The 20720-nt window shown below is 39.1% G+C and overlaps 1 protein-coding gene across 1 annotated transcript in view; it reads left to right on the forward strand.

Moving 5' to 3' along the window:
* The window catches only part of grik1a (glutamate receptor, ionotropic, kainate 1a), an 84251-nt gene that overhangs the window by 22918 nt on the left and 40613 nt on the right, over positions 1-20720 (forward strand). The window contains exons 2-7 of the mRNA XM_036595257.1: positions 4822-4989; positions 6276-6533; positions 16756-16937; positions 17572-17625; positions 18399-18572; positions 19602-19745. Of these exons, the coding sequence (XP_036451150.1) occupies positions 4822-4989; positions 6276-6533; positions 16756-16937; positions 17572-17625; positions 18399-18572; positions 19602-19745 (980 nt within the window). The remainder of the gene's footprint in view (positions 1-4821; positions 4990-6275; positions 6534-16755; positions 16938-17571; positions 17626-18398; positions 18573-19601; positions 19746-20720) is intronic.

Genomic DNA, 20720 nt, shown 5'->3' on the forward strand with positions numbered 1-20720 from the left:
AGTCAGAAATTACTGCCCACACCATTAGAAATAAAGGTTCTGTGCAGGTACATTTTTCGTTCATCAAAGTACAAACAATGTAAATGTTCCCTCAAAGGTACAACAGTGGTTTTAAGGTCTGATTGTGAACCTTAAATAAGTTTTTCCAGGTGAAAAGTTCGTATTTGTACCTTTTCATAACCGAATGATTTAAAACAGAACAGTAAAATAAAAGCCTGGAGACGAGACGGGGTGTGTGGAGTCAGTACAGCTTAGAACATATCATTTCAGTGGATTATGGTACAGTTATGTTCCCTGACTAAAGGTTCTGAGATGGACCGGTTTGGTACCTTTTTTGCACTAATCTGCCACAACAGGTATGAAACCATTTCTATATTGTTATTATATAGATTTTATCCATAGTTCTGTGCTGGATGTAATACAAGTTTGGTAGTGCCAAACAGCTTTTTTTATTATTATTATTTTTTTATTGTATGTAGGGCTGCATAGGTTTATTCCTTAAAAAGGCTCTTGCGATTGTTTAGCCCCAGAACTCCAGTTACAGATGACAAACCTTGGGCCTTGTTTGTTGATGCAGGGACAGTACAACAGGGCTATTATAATTACTTGATTAAACTCAATAACTCACTTTAAAATAGAAATCTATGATTACAATTGACCATCTTGATGAACCTGAAATGATTAGTTGGCAGCTTATATAATTGTATAATAATAATAATGCATATTTTAAAATTCTCCTAGTGTTGTCTTGTAGTGAGAAACAGAGCCTGATTAGCACAGACTTTATATGCGTCATGTTTTTATATATACTGTACATTTCAATATAGTTTTGACTATTTCAAAGGCTATTTATGGTTTGTTATGGTTAGGTCATCAAAGTAATTACTGATTATGTATAGTGACAGCCCTGATTTGTGTTTGGAAGCCACTTAGCTCTCTCATGGTGTGAAGACTTCTGTTCTTGGTCTTGCCTCTTTCCACCAGATCTGTCGACTCTGTAAAAAGCTCTAAGCCATATTCTGCCCTCTGGCATCTGTCTTTCTTGGCCTTGCCCTTATAGTCTGTCTATCTGTCTCTCTCTCTCTCTCTCTCTCTCTCTCTCTCTCACACTCACGCACTCACACACACACACAAATCTCCTAGTGAGTTTCTGACACACTGTATCTTCCTGTTTTCAGCTTTATATTTAGGGCTTTCAGTCCTTTTTCTCCTTGGGGAATGAGGGGCATCAGAGTAAAATGTACCAGAGGGCTTTTCATCACTTCTTCCACTTCTTCTTGTTCTTCTCATTCTGGTTATCTATACAACCCCCCCAGCCCAAGTGTAATACTCTTTCATAGCTGCCTTCAGACTGATGAGCTACAGTATGGATGTGTCATGATGTACGACATGTAGAACGTGTAATCTGGGACAGTATATTCACAAACCAAGATTTCCAAATATACCTCAGCATCATGGTATCAGATTATATTTAAGTTTGCATTAATTTAGTTAATAGGAGCATTTTTCCTGAATAATGATCCTCAATGCTAAAAGAATGTCTTACAAACCTGACATACAAACGTGTTTTGATTAGACTGTTTTGCTGTGTTTTCTTCCTTTAAATTAAAACAGATGCTTTTCCAGAAAGTTTACTGTTTATTTAAATTGTATAGATTAGATGGTTCTTCCAAAACAATCCGAAGCACCCAGTAAATGACATACATTGCAGTTGAATGTTGGGTTTTGGATATTTTCTAAGTGAAAATAAGTTAACACATTCTCTGCAGAGAACAAATTTAATAATCAATAATAAAATTTAAGAATCAAATTTCAGTTCCAGGTTTTATATATATATAAAATGTAGAAAAAATGAAAAATAAAATGTGCCAGAACTGCATAACTATACATTTTGTATTTTTTCCAATATGTATAATTGAGCAAATTAACAGTCCCAGTGCATTCTCTCCACACTCTCAGAAAAAAGGGTGCAAAACTGTCACTGGGTCAGTGCCCCTCTTGTCACTGGGGTGGGACCCTGAAGGGTTCATCTCAGCTGTACTGACTCCACACACCCCGTCTCGACTCCAGGCTTTTATTTTACTGTTCTGTTTTAAAATGTTAGATTATGAAAGGTACAAATACGAACTTATTTAAGGTTCACAATTGGACCTTAAAACCACTGACAGGGAACATTTACATTGTTTGTACCTTGATGAACAAGAAATGTACCTGCACAGAACCTTTGTGTCTATCAGTGTAGAGGATGTGTACTTTTTTACCTAGAAAATCAACAAAACGTAATTCATCCAGGGTACCTGCATTTATGCATATGACTGTATATCAAATATATAAGTAATAAAAAATATATGACAAAAAATATTGCGAAGACTGAAAAGCAGTGTTCTGGTATTTCAATCCTCTGAAGGAACTGCATTGCGATGTCTCCAACAATGAACACAAACAAGTGATGCATGTCAGTGTGTTTTGAAACAGATGCTGGTGCGTAACTGTGGATACATAGCTCACTGTTTAGTTTAGTATTTTGCAGTGGGGACACAGTTGGCAGCATCGTTGGCCTCTAATCAACCTCATTGTGTTAGCGTGGCGCTGACTTTTCTCCCACGGCCGCTGAGGGAGTTTTAATAGCAAGAGTCTTAAATAACAGTTACTGATTTGAGTCCAGTAATTTAGAGCTCATTTAAATTTAAATTGGCTGTGGTGGCTCTAATGAACTTGTATACATCAATAAAATGGGAGTACCGTGAAGAAACTGAGGAGCTGAATGATCTGTCAGTTCGTAGGCAAATAATAGCATTCGTAAAAATTCTTTGGGCATGTTCAAGACGGCATTTCATTTATGTTATCTGTAGCGATGAGCACCTAAACATAATCTGTTCCTAAAATGTGCTGCCTTCAACCACTGACGTTAAGTAATGAACTGTGTGTAGTTCAGTCCAGAATAATGCAGTGAAATAGATTTGTCTTATCTGTTACATCATTTGTCGCCACACTTGTTTGCTGTCATTTTTTAAAATGTACAAAGTAACTCAAAAAAGGAAATGATGAATATATATTATGCATACTTAACCTATGGCAGGGTTTCTCAACCTGTGGGCTGCAGACCACCAGTGGGCCGTGAGGCACCCTATAATGATCCGCGGGCCTGAACTCAGAGGGAGTAATTTAGGATCGGTCATAAAAACATAAGCAGAAAAATGATTAACTTAATAATTAAAAAATCAAAGAATTAAACGTTTTCACGGTATAACCAATGTAAATATTAATAGAGATGTATAAATAAATACATTGCAGTAATGGCTAATTAAACGTCATCGGTCTGAGGCAGTGCAGTCGCGGGCTCGCGGTGCAGACAGCTAGCCGGAGATGGAGAAGCTTCTCAGGTTGCTTTGTTTGGTGAGGACTTATCACACCTTTTTCTTTGATGCGCTGCGTTTTGACGTGTACGAACACTCCACCCGTATTCGGGTCAGCAAAAAAACAGCTGAACTGGTCCATCAGAAACCCGCGGGTCTCACCCGCTTTAAACAAGCCATGTTCAGTTCACTGCTAATGGAAACGCACTCTGTGATCAAACGAGGGAATTTTTTAACAGAGCTGGCTCTCCTTCTCTTCTAGCCGCATATCGGCACCATACAGTCAGCATAACAGCAGACTGTTTTAAGGACTGACTCTTTAGACACTGAGCACAAGCTGCTGTTAAAAACAAGAGACGAGCCATAAAATAATAGAGAAGAGATGCGTTTGATTTCAGCTCATGAATGCCGGAGCATATATTTGGTCGCGCATCAGTGACCTGAGTGGTTAAACTCAAAGTGATAAACCAATGCTGAAGAAGCAAATATCAGGTAAGATGTGGTTTATTTCAAATGAATCACAAAAACCCTCAAAACTAGAGGCATCTCAAGACCAAACAATGACTCTTTTGGAAAAGCCAGTGGAGTGAAAATGCGATTGACTGCAGCTCAAATCACAGCTAATTTGTAATTTGTACATTTCTATTCTGAATTTTTTCAAACATGTTTCATGTTTTTTAACATGCCTACAAATTTTGCTGACCTGCTGACAACCAGAATGGCCAATCTGATCTTTTTCAGGACCTAATTTTCAGGTTTTCAGTGTCAGCATTTAAGAAAAGAAAAATAAAGTTGTATTATACAGAGTTAATTTTAGTGTTACTGTGGGCCGCTGTGCTTTGCAGTTATACACAGGTGGGCCTTGGAGTGGAAAAGGTTAAGAACCCCTGACCTATGGCTTATGGCAGGGCAGCTAGTCTGTCTGCATGAGCTGTATTTATTGTTACTGGTGTATGCATCATTTGTGTTCAGCTAATTGAATTAATTTATGATGTTTGAGCTCAGTAGACTTTAATAGCAGCTCCATGTGTTCATTCTTGATTTGTTCCTTTTGTTTGAAGAAAGCCTTCAGTGTAGCTTTTTATATTTGTTCTGAAAGCATCTGACAAGTTGCTCCTCAATACCAGAAAAGTTTCTTGTGCGTTATGAGCTCTCTAATGATCTTTTTCCTTCTGTGAAAGTCAGTAGCAAGTACCAATTTATGTAATACTATGCAAGATGTGCATGGATGATTTATGGTGTAATCTGTTTTTGTGTTTGCCTTTTTGTGAAACCATCTAAGAAAATGTAAAATGTAATGTTCTGTTTGCCGACCATTGTATTTCTAATAACCCGCAGTAATAGAAAAGGGGAATTGGAAAATGTTTTGCTTAGCCTCTTACCTGTGTACTGTGTGATGATTTTTCTTTCTTACCCCCTCTCTCTCTTCTCTTTCTTTCTTTCTCTCTCCCTCCTCTGTGTGCAGGGGGGATTTTCGAGACCCGGGAGAACGAGCCTGTTAGTGTGGATGAGTTAGCTTTCAAATTTGCTGTTACCAGCATAAACCGGAACAGAACGCTGATGCCAAACACCACGTTGACCTACGACATCCAGAGAGTGAACCTCTTTGACAGTTTTGAAGCCTCTCGAAGAGGTCGGACTTCAGATTACATATTTCATCGTGTTTCATTTGTATTATGTCTCAGATGGGTACAGTGTAGCAGTGGTGGACAGTAACTAAGTAAATGTAGTTCGTTACTGTACTTAAGTAGTTTTTTCTGTATCTGTACTTTACTGAAGTTTTTCCATTTTGGGTGACTTTTTACTTTCACTCCGCTACATTTCAAAGTCAAATATCTCACTTTTCACTCCACTACATTATGAGAAAGCTGTCGTTCCTTTTGGTTTATGTGTGTATAAAAACATAACATGTCGAAACGAAAGAAGCGCAAAGCAAGAACACCAATCAGGGCACAGCGGTCACTTTGTTTTGAGCTTGTTTTGACCTGTTGGACATACCAAACCAAGTGCAAGCACACGGTTCAACGTCAGGGCAGCAGCGTAAAAGTTATTGTGCCTATGCCAACACAAATGATGAACTAACCTAACTTTGTGTAAATAGACCACAATATAGAAATATGTACACATATGCAGTGACTATTTCATTTTATAGTAAATTTGTTTTTGGCTAGTTTATGTTTATGAACAGAGACCTACAGATGCAGTTTAGTAAAGGAAACTCATTTCTGAATCTGAGTTTAAAGTTTTTATTAAACTTAAACTTGTAACTAAGTTGCAAATAAATCTTAAACTGAAACTTTGCTTGTTTGCAAAACGTTTTTTCAGAGCCACTCAGTTCTACCTAATGGAAACTGTTTGCCTTCATTGTTTTGTGCTTATGATAATTTTAATAGACATCAGCGTCACTAATTAATGACATTCTATTAAAAGACTGGTTTACCAAGAGTGACACTGGAGTATTTTCACCTAAAATGAATTGATAAAGCAAGAGTTCTGTTATAAAAACGACAATAGGACATCAGAGCCATAATTAACCTTTTAGTACTTTCACTTTTGATACTTAAGTACATTTGAAGGCAAATACTTTTGTACTTTTACTCAAGTGGAGGTCTAAAGGGAGGAACTTCTACTTTTACTGGAGTAATATTTTACCTTGGGGGTCTCTACTTTAACTCAACATGATTTGTGTGCTTCGTCCACCTCTGCAGTGTAGAGTAGACAAAGGACATTATGTTTACTTTCACTTTCTGGTTCTGTTCCCTTCCTTTCCTTGTTTTTCCCCCTGTTCTTTCTTCACTCATTCTTGGTTCTCTTCATTTTTGATGCTGTGGCTGTTCTCTTTTCTCCATCTCTTTTTTTCTCTTCGCTTTTGTTGATGTTATTTTCATTTTGCATTTATTGATGGCTCTCCTCTCTCAGTGTGTGACCAGTTAGCTCTGGGCGTGGCTGCAGTTTTCGGCCCGGCTCATAGCTCCTCTGTCAGCGCTGTGCAGTCCATCTGTAATGCCCTGGAGGTCCCTCACATCCAGACCCGCTGGAAACACCCCTCTGTGGACAACAAGGACACCTTCTTCATCAACCTGTACCCAGAGCACACCTCCATCAGCAGAGCTATTCTGGATGTCGTCACCTACTATAAGTGGAAGTCCATCACTGTGGTCTACGAGGACAGCACAGGTCAGTCACAGCCTTGGGTACAGCAGGAGGGATGTTATGTAACTTTCAATTAGTTTTGCATTAGTAGCACAGAATGAGTGGACACTGTCCCCTTTACTGTGCCAGTCCATTCACTACCCATTCTATTTTAATGGCTGTTAAAATTGTGCAAGGGTGGGCAATATGACAAAATATCATAATAGTAATAATAGCAATAACCTAAAATAATACGCTGGGGGCATCTCAATATGCTTTACAGACAGGTGATAAAGTTAGAAATTACAGTTGAGTTTGATTTCTGCCATTATAGTTACTGTTTGGTAACAGCAGTATAAGGGCAAATAATTGAAAATAAGTAAAAAATGAATGAAAGTTAAGAGCATTAATTTAAAATCATGAAGCAAAGACACAGATAAAAGATAAATTCAGAAAAAGAGGTCAAATTTTAGTCAAAATCTAAAAAACAGGGATACGTTTTCCAGTGTTTCTTAGAAGTGTGAACCAAGCTGCCTAAGAAAAGGTGGAATTGAAGTCCGCAGTTTAGAAGCATAACTGAGAGAGGCCTCTCCACATTTTCTGTATTTAATAAATGCCAGTATATGCAGATCTAAGTTCATGCGTCGGAACAAAGACGTTCTGAAAGGTACGCAGGTGCTTTAAAATGTGTCCTAAAACATACAGGAGTTTTTTCCAAAACAGGTGTGATATAAACTCTCTTCACGATGCTGGAAGACATTTTCCTAATATGTGATACGTGTCCTGATATTTTTATTTTTGAGGAGGTTGGAATGCCAAGATGAACCAGCAAAATAATAGTGCTAAATTTAAGAGAGGTTCATGGAAAAACTGAATTTCAACTTAAAATAATGTAACTATTTAAGGAACCATTAGAAAAATCAATCATCTGTAAAAACAGGAGGTCAAAATAAGTGGGGAAAAAAGATGTCTTAATGAACCAGCACAGTGTGCTGTGCTGTGATTTACCATGAAAAAGATATTGTTTTTCCAAACAGCCAGTCCCAACCTTTTTCCCCACAGGACGCTTTTAAGTCCCCTGCCTATTTTACAGCTGTCTGCAGTTAGTCCAGTGCCACCATACTGGATTAAGGCTTGGCCAGGAGGCTCAGGGACATTGTGTATTGTTAAAGTCATGTTAGTGTCTCTCACTTGAGAGTTAGTGCTTTCCGTAAGGATACAAGTTTCCCATTAGATGTATGGTTAAAGTTGCAGTTGGGGATGTTTGTCGCCGTTAGAGGGAAGGTTGAATTGTTTTCTTTTTTAAGTCAGTAGTTACCAGCAGGGATTTCGGTAGTTACGAATACAGTGATGGTTGTACTGCAGTTTGTTTTCTACATATGACTTCTCAGATATACATCAAGCAGTGATGAATGTGAGAGTGGGTGTAGTCGTGGGTGTGTATGTGTGGAGTGTCTGTGTTTTGCGATTAACTGATTTCACATGAATACAGCGCAATAGATATCTCTCTCTTGCAGCTCGTGATAGCATTCTCAAAGCAGTGTGAGCTCTCGATGTGCTTGGCTGGGAAAAGGGAGCAAATTTTATAGTCACTGCAGGCTGTCTACGCATGGATGGGTTTTATGTACTACTGGTTCAGTTCATGCCTATTACTCACTGGCACAGAGGACTTTTTCTGTCAGGTAATTTTAGATATGGTAGTTTGAATTTCATACCCAGAAGGCAATGCTGTGGAACTGGGCAGTGTTATTGATACACACGCAATGTTTTCCTTTAATAAATACTGGATAGCATAGACTACATAGCATATCTGTGGGTGTAGATTGCAGCCTTGAGAAAGATTTTGGCTTTTATAGCATATCAATACAATTTTCAAGAGATCATATCGCAGCACTAGGCGAAGGTCTCGCCTCTTAATATTGAGAAAGCATATTTCCAAGCCCTGTCATTCTGCTGTAGTGATGTATCTGACACCATCGAAGCTGATGAACCACTACAGTTGAAGGGACTGATATGGCTCAGAGTGTTGCTTGAACATTACGTGATTTTCCTGCCGCTTGATTAAACAACGCTGCCGGATCAGTTGAACTTTTTTGGAATTTATTCATTCAAGTGAGGAAGATGGAAATGGATGCTGGAGGCAGGCCTACTGTTACATTGTGTTATATAACATACAGTCTTCCTGAATAGAGAACGACATGCTGGCAGATTGCTGAAATGATGGTGTGTTAAATACAATGCTTTTATGCTGTTTCACTGAAATCTAGGACCAAGCATTCGTCCTGGAAAAGGACAAAGGTCAGTGGAGACAGTCTGTTTCCCTTCTTTTCCAATTTTTTTCAGTGCTTATTGTGGAAGTAATTGTCAGTTTTATTCCGTTGTGAAATATAACCAAGTTGTAAAGTTTTATAGATGTCAGAGTTACAACGCCCTTTCCAAAAAAAGTTGGGCGCTGTGCAAAATGTAAATAAAAATAGGATGCAGTGATATGCAAATCACGTCAACCATATTTTTAAAGGTAAATACTACAAAGCCAACATATCAAATGTTGAAACTGAGAAATTTGATTGTTTTTTGAAAAATATATGCCCATTTTGAATTTGATGCCGACAACATGTTCCAAAAAAGTTGGGCATGTTTACCGCTGTGTTTCATCACCTCTTCTTTTAACAACACTCTGTAAGCGTTTGGCAACTGAGGAGGACCAATTGCTGTAGTTTTGAAATTGAAATATTTTCCTGTTCTTGTTTGATACAGGATTTCAGCTGTTCATTAGTTCGGGGTCTCCTTTGCAGTAGTTTTTTATTTCATAATGCGCCAAATGTTTTCAATGGGTGAGAGGTCTAGACTGCAGGCAGGCCAGCTGAGGACCTGGATTATTTTAATACAGAGCAATGCTGCTGTAATACATGCAGAATGTGGTTTTACATTGTCTTGCTGAAATAATCAAGGCCTTTCCTGAAAAAGACGTCGTCTAGATGGCAGCATATGTTGCCAAAACAGGTAAATATCGCTCAGCATTAATGGTGCCTTCACAGATGTGCATGTCATCCATGCCATGTGCACTAATGCACCCCTTTACCATCATGAATACTGGCTTTTGAACTGCACACTGATAACAAGCTGAGTGGTCTTTAGCCCAGAGGACACAGCGTCCATGATGTCCAAAAAGAATTTCAAATGTTGATTTGTCGGACCACAGGACACTTTTCCACTTCCCCTCAGTCCATTTTAAATGAGATCGGGCCCAGAGAAGGTGGCAGCATTTCTGAGTCCTCTTTATATTTGTTTTTTTTTTTTGTATTTTAGAGTTTTAATTAGCATTTGTGGATGCAGCGATGAACTGTTTTCACAGACAGTGTTTTTCATTAGTGTTCCTGAGCCCATGCAGTGATTTCCACTACAGAATCATGCCTGTTTTTATCACAGTGCCGCCTGAGGGCCCAAAGATCACGGCTGGCACATACTGGTTTTTGGCCTTGTCCCTTGCATATAGAGATTTCTCCAGATTCTCTGAATCTTTTAATGGTATTATGTACTGTAGACGATGAAAAGCCAAAGGCTATTTTATGTTGAGAAATGTTATTCTTGAATTGTTGCACTATTTGCTTGTGCAGTCTTTCACAGAGTGGTGAACCCCTCCTCATCTTTACTTCTGAAAGACTCAGCCTCTTTGATGTGCTTTTTTATACCCAATCATGTTACTGACCTGTTGCCAATTAACCACCAGGTGTTTTTTAGCATTACACAAATTTACCAGCCTTTTGTTGCCCCCATCCCAACTTTTTTGGAATGTGTTATTGGCATCAAATTCAAAATGGACATATATTTTTCGATAAACAATAAAATTCCTCATTTTCAACATTTGATATGTTGTCTTTGTAATTTTTCTAATGAAATAAAGGATTTAAATGATATACATATCATTGCATTTTGTTTTTATTTACATTTTGCACAGCGTCCCAACTTTTTTAGAAATGAGGTTTTAAGATTTGCAGCTGGCTTGTTGAATTCAGACTTTAACACCCAAGAAAAGTTCTTCTGTATACCATTTGCAGGTTGGGCTTTCATTGCCTGAGCGCCTTTCCTGTACCAGTATGCCCAATGTGTTACTAAGGTCTCAGTGCTATCCATTCAATTCTTTGTTGTTGCTTCTGGACTCCAGAATATAGGATTGTTCATGACAATGAATAAAATGACACACTGTCAGACCGTATTCTCTGCTTGTGCTGAATAAAATGTGTATATAGAGCACCAGTTTATCTGTTGGGGGCACACACAATCTCATGTTGTGCCTCCATTCCATAATTCCTTGCACATGGGTTAGCAGACGCAAAAATACCATGCCCAGGAGGGTCACTCTATTATTATGGTTATTGCCTAGTTGCCTTGCCTCCATTCTTTTTAAAGGTTATAGGATGTAGGGCTTATATACACTCACTGAGTACTTTATTAGGAACACTATTGTAATACTGGGTAGGCCGTCCATTTGCTTTCAAAACAGCCCCAGTTCTTTGTGGCATGGATTCCACAAGATGTTGGAAACATTCCTCTGAGATTCTGGGGCCGTTTTACAGAAACGTCCTATCTTTTTGTCTTAACTTAAGATCTGACAGGTCATGATAAGATTTTTCACAAATTAGTTTTACAGAAGCAAATCTGATCCTGATTTAGGAATCGTATCTTTCAGCATCTTATCTTATCTCAATTTAAGGAATCTTAACTTACCCAATCAAAGTCGCCAATCAACTGTCACATCTGTTACCTAGCAACCGACCATACGCACACAGCTGAAGCATAAACGCGTAATCAAGTTAGTTAGCCAGACAACTAACGTTAGCTACCGTTACTGATTTAAAAAGGTCAAACAAAACTGAAGCACTATAAACTTGAAGTTAAGTATGTTGTTTGAGCGCTTCGTGCTGTTTATCGTGCTGTCGCCGCTCCACAGTTTCAGTTTCCGTTTCCCAAATGCTTTAGCCGAGCGCGCTAACGTTATTCCTCCTAATAAACAGACACACGTTCAGCTCTGTCTCCTCATTATTCACCACCATTACTGTATATTATCATCAACATTAACACACAAAGTTAATAAGAGGGGACGGTGGAGATCGAGTCTGCAGTGTCGGGAGTTTTAAAACGCCGTTAGAAAAAGAAAAACCCTCTCAAAGCACCGTTTTCAGTGTAGATAAATGTGATAGTGACCTGTGCTGCCTGTCACTGCACAAAACAATATAAACAGACAGTTAAAACAGAAGTTAAGACGCTCTGGGGTTTATCTTAAAGCTAGGACAGAATTTAGGAAATGCTGTCCAGTTAGGAGGTATCTATAATACTGTTTTCTTATCTGGGGTTAACGATAAGATTATGAACTTAAGAACTGTTGTTCTGTAATAGCTTCTGCCCTAAATTCAGTCCTAACTGAAGTTGTCATGGTGACTAAGCAGATAAGATAAGATTTCAGACTTAAGAGGTTTTTGTAATATGGCCCCTGGTCTATGTTGACATTATTGCATCATACAATTCCTGCAGATTTTTCATCTTAAATCTTGTTGATATGTCAGATATTTCTCATTTTCAGTTAATTGTAAGAATATTGTAAGTTAGCTTATTCCTAGACATTTATTTACTAAGTAATTTTATGAAGTGAAATTATCTCACTGTATTAGTTTTAAGAAGTAAAGCTTGAAACAAGCACATTTATCCAAACTATAGAGAGATAATGTGGAGTAAATTAATGAGTGGTGAAATGATCTTTTCCAGAAAAATAATCAGCAAACTAATCTCATTGCTGTTTGAAAGAAATAATTAGTAGCATGCAACAGATTACTTTTTTGAGGAATTACCCCAATACTGAAACCATCTGTACAAACATTGACACAAGCATTATGTACAGTCTGCTAAGCCTGTACTGAAGAACCTCCTGTTCATAATGTAGATTATCACTTTATTGTCTTATCCGTCTCAGTCTGTCTTTACGTAGTTGTGTCATCACACAAGATGAAATAGTTCTTTATAACTGTGACTCCCTAAGAGCAAGAGGAAGAAACCTCGAGAGGAACCAGGGGTCTTATTACAGAAGATTCTTAAGTCTGAGATCATATCTTATCTGCTTTGTTGTCATGGCAACTTCAGTTAAGACTGAAGTTAGGACAGAAGCCATTACAGAATAACAGTTCTTAAGTCTATAATCTTATTTCCAGATAAGAAAACGGTTTTACAGAAACATCCTAAGTTGCCAAAATATCCAAAATATTTTCTTAACTTTAAGATAAACCCAGAGCATCTTAACTTCTGTTTTAACGGTCTGTTTCTGTTGTTTTATGCAGTGATACGCAACACAGTGTACTATAAGTAGCTTAATGACGCTACATTTATTTACACTGAAAACGCTGCTTTGACTTGAGTTTTTTTCGAACAGCGTTTAAAAGCCCAGACACTGCAGACACAATTTCCGCCGAGCCCTTATTGTCTCTGTGTGTTTTTGTTGATGAAAACTCGTCAGATAAAATATTACAGCGATGGTGGTGAATAATGAGGAGACAGAGCTGAACGTGTGTCTGTTTATCAGGAGGAATAACGTTAGCGCGCTCGGCTAAAGCATTTGGGAAATGGAAACTGAAACTGTGGAGCGGCGACACTCTGATAAACAGCACGAAGCGCTGAGACGATATTCTTAACTTTCAGTTTATGGCGATTTAGTTTTGTTTGACTTTTTTTTACATCAGTAACGGTAGCTAACATTAGCTGTCTAGCTAACTAACTTGATTACGTGTTTACGTTTCAGCTGTGCACGTATGGTTGGTTGCTAGGTAACACACACAACAGTTGATAGTTGGCTTTAATCGAGGAAGTTACGATTTCTTAACTTGAGATAAGATGCTGTAAGGTAAGATTCTTAAATTAAGATCAGATTTGCTTCTGTAATACGAATTTGTGAAAAATCTTATCTTGACAAAAACAAGACAAAAAGGCAAAAGTTTCTGTAATACATCCTCTGGACTCAAAACGGGAACCCATCCTTCTCTGGTCAACATTGAACAGCAAACATCATCAACATATACAGAATTTCAGTTCTATTTTAAAATTACAGCCCCTGAGTGCAAAGACCATCGCTGACAAAAAGATTGACACGAGCTAACATTTTAATTGATTATTAAATATGAATATTAATTGTACCACAACAATACTAAAAATAATATTTCCGTATTAAATTGACTGGTTTCTTACAAGTTCCAGAGGGATCCAAAAAATCTGGTCCAGTACAAGACTTTAATAGGTATATACTGATACACAGTGTAGTGCATCTTGGCTTTGTATCAGCAATCTCATCTACATATGGATAGATATGGCTTTTCTACAGAAATATTTTATGATATGCTATCCAGAGCAGTAAGGAATATATTATTAATTTATTACTGTGTCTCAGTTAGCCCCAGTGTTCATTTGCTAGTTGAGTTGGGTCTTTAAAAAGCATGTGGCTCTGTATCATTTAACTTTACAATGTGTATCATATATCATAAGAACATGAAGCAGCATTTTTTCTGTTATCAGAAATCTGATTCAACATGGAAAGAAATATTTCCTACAAATGACATGAGGCTCCACACTCACTTTAAAGCGCTAGATACGTTACAGTTATGTTGGTATCAATCAGCTAAAATTCATACGTTTCATTCTTCTTCTATTTTCTTTTAACTCCTACACTGTTAGAAATAAAGGTTCTTTGCAGGTACATTTTTCGTTCATCAAGGTACAAACAATGTAAATGTTCTCTCAACCAAACCGTGGTTTTAAGGTCTGATTGTGAACCTTAAATAAGTCTTTCTAGGTGAAAAGTTTGTATTTGTATCTTTTCATAACCAAATATTTTAAAACAGAACAGTAAAATAAAAGCCTGGAGACGAGACGCGGTGTGTGGAGTCAGTACAACTTAGAAAATATAATTTCAATGCATTATGGTACAGCTATGTTCCCTGACTAACTGAGATGGACCCTTGAGGGTCCCTGTGATGTGGTAAGGCGAGGCCTACCCCATCACCAGTGAATACCATCCCTTGCACTATAAAATATGTGTGTGTATAGATGTACTTACCTGTGTCTGCCTGTGAAGGGAGAATTAGCAAAAGGGGGACAGCAGGGAGACATACGCACCTTATCCTTATCGGGAGGATCCACCGATGAGGAGAAAGGGGGAGGGGGGGGGGTCTATTCCTCATCTAATATCCTGTGGGAGGAAAAAGAAAATAATGAAGTTGTTATAAGTTAATGGGCCCAGACAATGTATATACCGGTAACAAATTGTTTAACCTAGGTTGTTTGTATAAAGCGCTATCATTTGTTTCATGTGTAAACCACCCTGTTGTAACCTCATGGTGGGGAATGGGATCTCCGAAGGCAGGGCTTTGGACTTAAAACCCGAGGGTTCCTAAGACAGGAGACGACTTCTCCCCATGACTCTGTTTGACCGAAAAACACTAGCAGCTTGTAGTGTCTGAAGTAATGGTGTGGGGGAAGTTATAAAGGGAGTTGGGACCCAGCCTCGCGGCTGCTTCCCATGCCATGACTAAGCCTGACGCTTAGTATATATTGTAAATACTTCACTTTCCGTTTATTTTTCATTTTGTACAGTTTTTGTTTCCTGTTTTCACATCGTGTAAATAAACTACTTGTTCGTGCACTCTACTTTTAGTCTTGCTCATCCTATTGGTTGGCTCACCCTCGCAGACTTTACCAGTAAGCCACACGTAAAACCCAAAATCCTCTTCACGGGGTTTAACATCTTCACAGTCCCACCCCAGTGACAGGAGGGGGGCTGCCCCAGTGACAGTTTTAGTGTATAAACACATTCTGATTTTGGTATTGTCATCACACTTAATGCCAAACCAAAACCCACCTGACATCAAAACATTACATTGTTTTTCACTCAATATAATGCAAATAGACCCTTGACTGCTCGTGCTGAAGTCTCAAACTGGCTCTAAGACAAGAAAGATTTGCTTCATTAGGAAAGACTTGTAATAAAATTGGCCAGCTTTGAAATGATTAGTGTGTCTGATTTCTAGCCAGAGACTTGGAACCAATATTATTACAGAATCATTAGAGGAGCTTAGGTAACAGATGCCAGCTCAGAGTTTGCTGTGTGTGTATGTGCATTTTTCATGTGTGTGTCTTTCCTCTTCCATTATTCATTATGTTGGCACAGTCACTGGCAACGTTTTCATTCTTTAAGCTCTGTACAAATTGAAATTGTTAAAGAATTGAAGGAATTATTCTTATTGGTCATGTCTTTCACTTTCAGATCCACATGTTTGCCTAGAAAAGAATGGAGTAGCATGGTGTTAACTAGGCAAGGACTTCAAACAGTCTGTTTATCTGGTTAGATCATTCTTTTGGATGAATCTGGAAAGATGTAAAACGTTTTCTGGCTGAGCTCTTTTGTGAATTTAATTATTAGGATTTGAAGGAGAACCCAAGTACAGGACCCCCTGTGCCTTCCATGTGTCTTTTTCCTGTTTCTAATATTAAATCCTGGACAGTTAATTTATTCACAGGGCTTGTCCTACTAAGTAGTTTATACCTCTAATATTATCGTTACCTGTATATGTCAGGGGTCTGCACTGGGGTAGCAGACATCACTCTTCAAACGTTCAGACATTAAAGGGAACCACTTGGGTTTATACTCCTATCCATCTGGATGTGACAGTGGGTTTCATTAGCTGTGGAGATGAATGGCCAAACCGTTTTATGTGAATCAGTGGAGTGCACAGGTGATTTCCCTCCCTAATGAGGCTTTGCTTTGTTGTCTTCTCCAAAAGAAAGGCTTAAAATCTTACTGCTGAACTCTTACAGTGCTACATGTTTCCTGTCCTATATCAATGGGTACTTTCTCAGTCTGTGCCCTCTATAGGCATCTTTGATTGAATAGAAACTGCTGTTTCTTGCAGCTGTTTGATTCAATTTCCTCTCCAGTCTGCCCTTCAGATATGATTTCAGTCTACTTGTTTTTTCAGCCCAGAGCTTTTTTTTTCGCATCCAGAAATGACGTGTCCTTTGATTAAAGAAGAGGACGAGTGTAGGAACCCATTGATTGAGGTCTATTGACAGTGTAGAAGAAGATTAGGGTCCCAATTTGGAAGATGCTGTCTGGCACGGCCTTTACACTGGGGAAATCAAAAACACTCAACCACTCCAGTCGGTAATGAGTTTGTTTTCCACCTAATGTGGCCGTCCTTGTGTTCTCTCTTTTGTGTTCACTCTTTAACAGGCCTAATGCGCATGCAGGAGCTGATTAAAGCCCCGTCCAGAAACGGCATGAAGGTGCGTATACGCCAGCTGCCCACGGGGAGCAGCGATGCCCGCCCGCTGCTCAAGGAGATGAAGAAGGAGCAGGAGTTTTACGTGATCTTCGACTGCTCCTACCAAATGGCCTCCGAGCTGCTCAAACAGGTGCCACATGCCGACGAAGCCACTTTGAATCTTAATCTCCCTGGGAAAGTTTCGGGCTGAAGACGTGTTTTATGTGAACTACCGTTGATGATATTTTGGTCTTTCTTTTTCTTTCTCCTCTTTTCTCCAATGTAAGAGAAAATTTCAAAGATGTATTCATTCATAGGCATAGAAGGGAGGAGGGATGTAACAATGCATTGTGATATCGTGATATTGCAAGACAAAACTGTGACAGTATGCATCGTGGAGAATGGATATTTTATTAATTATGCCATCTAATCCAACTGCATTGTTTAAACATCAAAGTGTTTAAGCAGTCAGCACCAATCATCACCTCGCTCCAGCACTCCTCCTGACTCCCAGCTCTAGTGTCACTAGAAAGTTGTGCAACAACACGAACACAGTCATAAGTTTCCTTATTTTGTTCAAAATATGGTAAGAATCCCGAATCGTGGGCCAAGTATCATAAATCGAATTGAATCGTTGGCTGAGTGTATCGTTACACCCCTAGAGGGGAGCCTGACAGTGTGCATAACAGCCTTTCACATTCACTATTTCTAAGAATTACTGAAGGCATGCACTTAAAATCTGACCTTTTCTACAGTGTTGTCCTGTCCCTTTTTTTTTTTTGTAGCTAATGTCAATGGGGATGATGACTGAGTACTACCATTTCTTCTTCACTACCTTGGTAAGTCTTCCATGAAGAGTGCTTTTGAAAGAACATGCAGAAAGAAATGAAAAACAGGCAAATGGAGAAGCAGATGTAAATCTAGGTTGCCTCTTCTGAAATGTTTTCCAGGGCTGTCTCCATCTTTTAAAGGTGAAAGCGGTATGTCCGTATGTCCTTTGAAGGTGTTTTTTTAGGTGACCAGGTTAAAATTACTTAACTATAGAAGTTCACAGAGGAGGCGGCAGCCTTTATTAACCTATAGCTTTAACCCGTGTGTGGAGTTCAGGTCTGTGGGACCCATTTTCAAAGTTTACCAAAAAAATTTTTTAAAAAATGATGTGATTTATTATTATTTCAACCTCAGATTCTTGGTCTTTGCTCATTTTCTGTGAAGAACATATAAAATAACCCATTTTCAGTGTCTTCACTCTGTTCACCCCCCACACATTTATATTACACATGTGGTGTTGGGTGAACCTGCGGGGAGTAAAAGTGTGGAGGTGCTGTGTCCTTCACTCTGTTCTCCTCCTACATGGCCTGCTGTTAGTGTGTGTGTATGTGTTTGTATGTGTGTGTGAGGCTGGACAACATGGACAGGCTGCTGACTGGCTACAGCTGCTAAAGGAGAACCCTACACTGGCCACTTGTGATATTTTAAATATCTGGTATTTTTACATAAACTGTTATGGCTGTATTGATTCAAATAAACAATAATGCAGTGGGTCCACCAGACCACACCAACACCACACAAGTGTTAAAAACAGATTGTCTAATTTCTGCTTGCCTTTAAGGATCTCTTTGCACTGGACCTGGAGCCGTACCGCTACAGTGGCGTTAACATGACTGCATTCCGCCTGCTGAAACTAGACAACCCCTACGTGGCGTCTGTTATTCAGAAATGGAGCATGGAACGCCAGCTAGCCCCACCCAGACCCGAGAGTGGCCTAATGATCGGCATGATGACTGTAAGAATTGATCTCCAAAGGCTGACATTATTCATTAGAGCTTCATGTAAGCCACAATCATTAGGGATGCAAAAGTTACCTGTATTGATTAGAACGAATCCCTTTTCAGTGCTCAGCCCACTCACATTGCATTACTTTTACATAAACCCTGAATCATCTTGAATAAAAATCATGCTTTCCAAGATGACTAATAAAAACAAAATGTTTATTTGAGAAGCTGAAGCTCTATTTACTGCCCAGACCTGTTTGTCACCTGTCTAGTTCATTTTTTAAGTGAAATTGTTGAAAAAGGAAACTGTTTAAACTCTTGACTAAGCTTGCAAAGAGATTCCAGGCACGAGTGAATTGTTTGGTGGAATTTTCAGCAAAGCAGAGGATGCAGCATTCATAACACACAGAAATATCACAAACATTTGAAATTTAAATCAGATCCTTGTTAAGCCGGCAAATCACATTCCCAATAAGTATTTTTATAAAATTAATGAAAGACTGTTTTCATATGCACGTAGTTGTATACAGTATGTAAAAATAGATCTACTTTGGTAAAACTGGGAACTAACATCAAAAACTGTTGTCAGCAGCAACCCACATAGGCAAATCCTAAGATATACTGACTGTGGCTTTCAACTCAGCTGTTCACACTGATTCATGTCCCCATTTTGGCCCAATCCGAAATCTCCCCCTGTGCCTTTCCCCTAGCTTTCACTCTCGCATTTGAAATGATAATGGAGGATTAAGCTGCGCTGCTGAGGATCTTTCCAGCCACCCAAAATGCGCTGTGGATATCACCCATCACCCATCCAAAGCCATTATATGTTGGAGGCTATAGAAAGAGAACGCTACCGCTTTGAAGACCTAACTGGAAAACCTTGTATTTTCCCTCCTACTGCAATGACGGCCACTCATAGGCCACGTTGTTGTGTCCCTGTGATACGTGATATGCGTTGCAATAATATTTAGGATACATGTATGACATTTGAAGCATCTGAAGAATGTTTGGCGTGCACGCTCTCTTTTCTCTCTGTACAGACAGCGGCTGCTCTCATGTACGACGCCGTGTTCATGGTTGCAGTGGCATCCCAGCGAGCCAGCCAGATGACGGTGAGCTCTCTGCAGTGCCACAGGCACAAGCCATGGAGGTACGGACCCCGCTTCATGAATCTGTTCAAGGAGGTGAGCCTGTCACACTTCACACTAACCACACACACACATCCACCTGCTCCCAGCCACTCTGCTGCCCGTCGGTTCTGTCTGGAATGAGGGAAAATAACAATGACGAAAACGAAAAGAGGTCCATCTGAACGCTCTTCTGTCAAAGCTTCAACAACAAATGTTTTACCTCTTTCTTGCACATTTTCATCAGTAAAATATGTGGAACGCATTCCACGTCATAAAATATAAGTAAAGTTTATAAGTAAACTTATAAAATATAAGTAAAATTTAATTTGGCCGCGCATAACTGAATTTCAGTTCTGGAGTATTGGTTTTGATGTTTTGTTTCGGTGGTTTTATTGATCCCTAATCTTGTTCATGATATATTACCCCTCATTTTATTTGCTTCAGCTGACGTCTCCTAAAGATATGTATGTGTTTATGAGGCCAAAGACATATTTCACGGGCCAGAATGCGGAGGCAGAAAATGGGCTTTGATAAATGTGCAGTTTGATCCTTTTAAATCCCGACACTCTGGAAGCATCCTCCAGCCTGCAGCAGGCATATAACTCACTGGCCTTGTCTGTGTTTGAGCCTAGTGTGTTTTCTCTCCACTTGGGGAATTCATCACATGAAAGATGACTGTTAAATGAGTTCCTGGAGGTGCATTAGGCTGAAGTACTCTCCAGGCTGAGTGGTCCTTCAGCACATTTCGGGTTCGGCTGTTTTGTGTACGCTGGTGTCAGGCTTGCTTCCTGGGTTTTTTCCTGGACAAATGTTCTTGTGATTTTTCAGCCCAAGATCTGTGGTACTGGTGGAAATGCAGTGCAGCCTCTTATGGACACATATTTGAGGCTTGCTTGTTAATACAAGGACAGGACAGTAGGCCTGTCATGATTACTTGATAAAAGAAATGTGAAGATAAGATCTAGAAGACCAAGAAAACTTGTAGATCGAACTGCTTGTATGCTGGCCAGAGAGGCAAAATAAAACCCC

This window comes from Colossoma macropomum, unplaced genomic scaffold (genome assembly GCF_904425465.1).
Source record: "Colossoma macropomum unplaced genomic scaffold, Colossoma_macropomum, whole genome shotgun sequence".
Taxonomy (NCBI): Eukaryota; Metazoa; Chordata; class Actinopteri; order Characiformes; family Serrasalmidae; genus Colossoma; species Colossoma macropomum.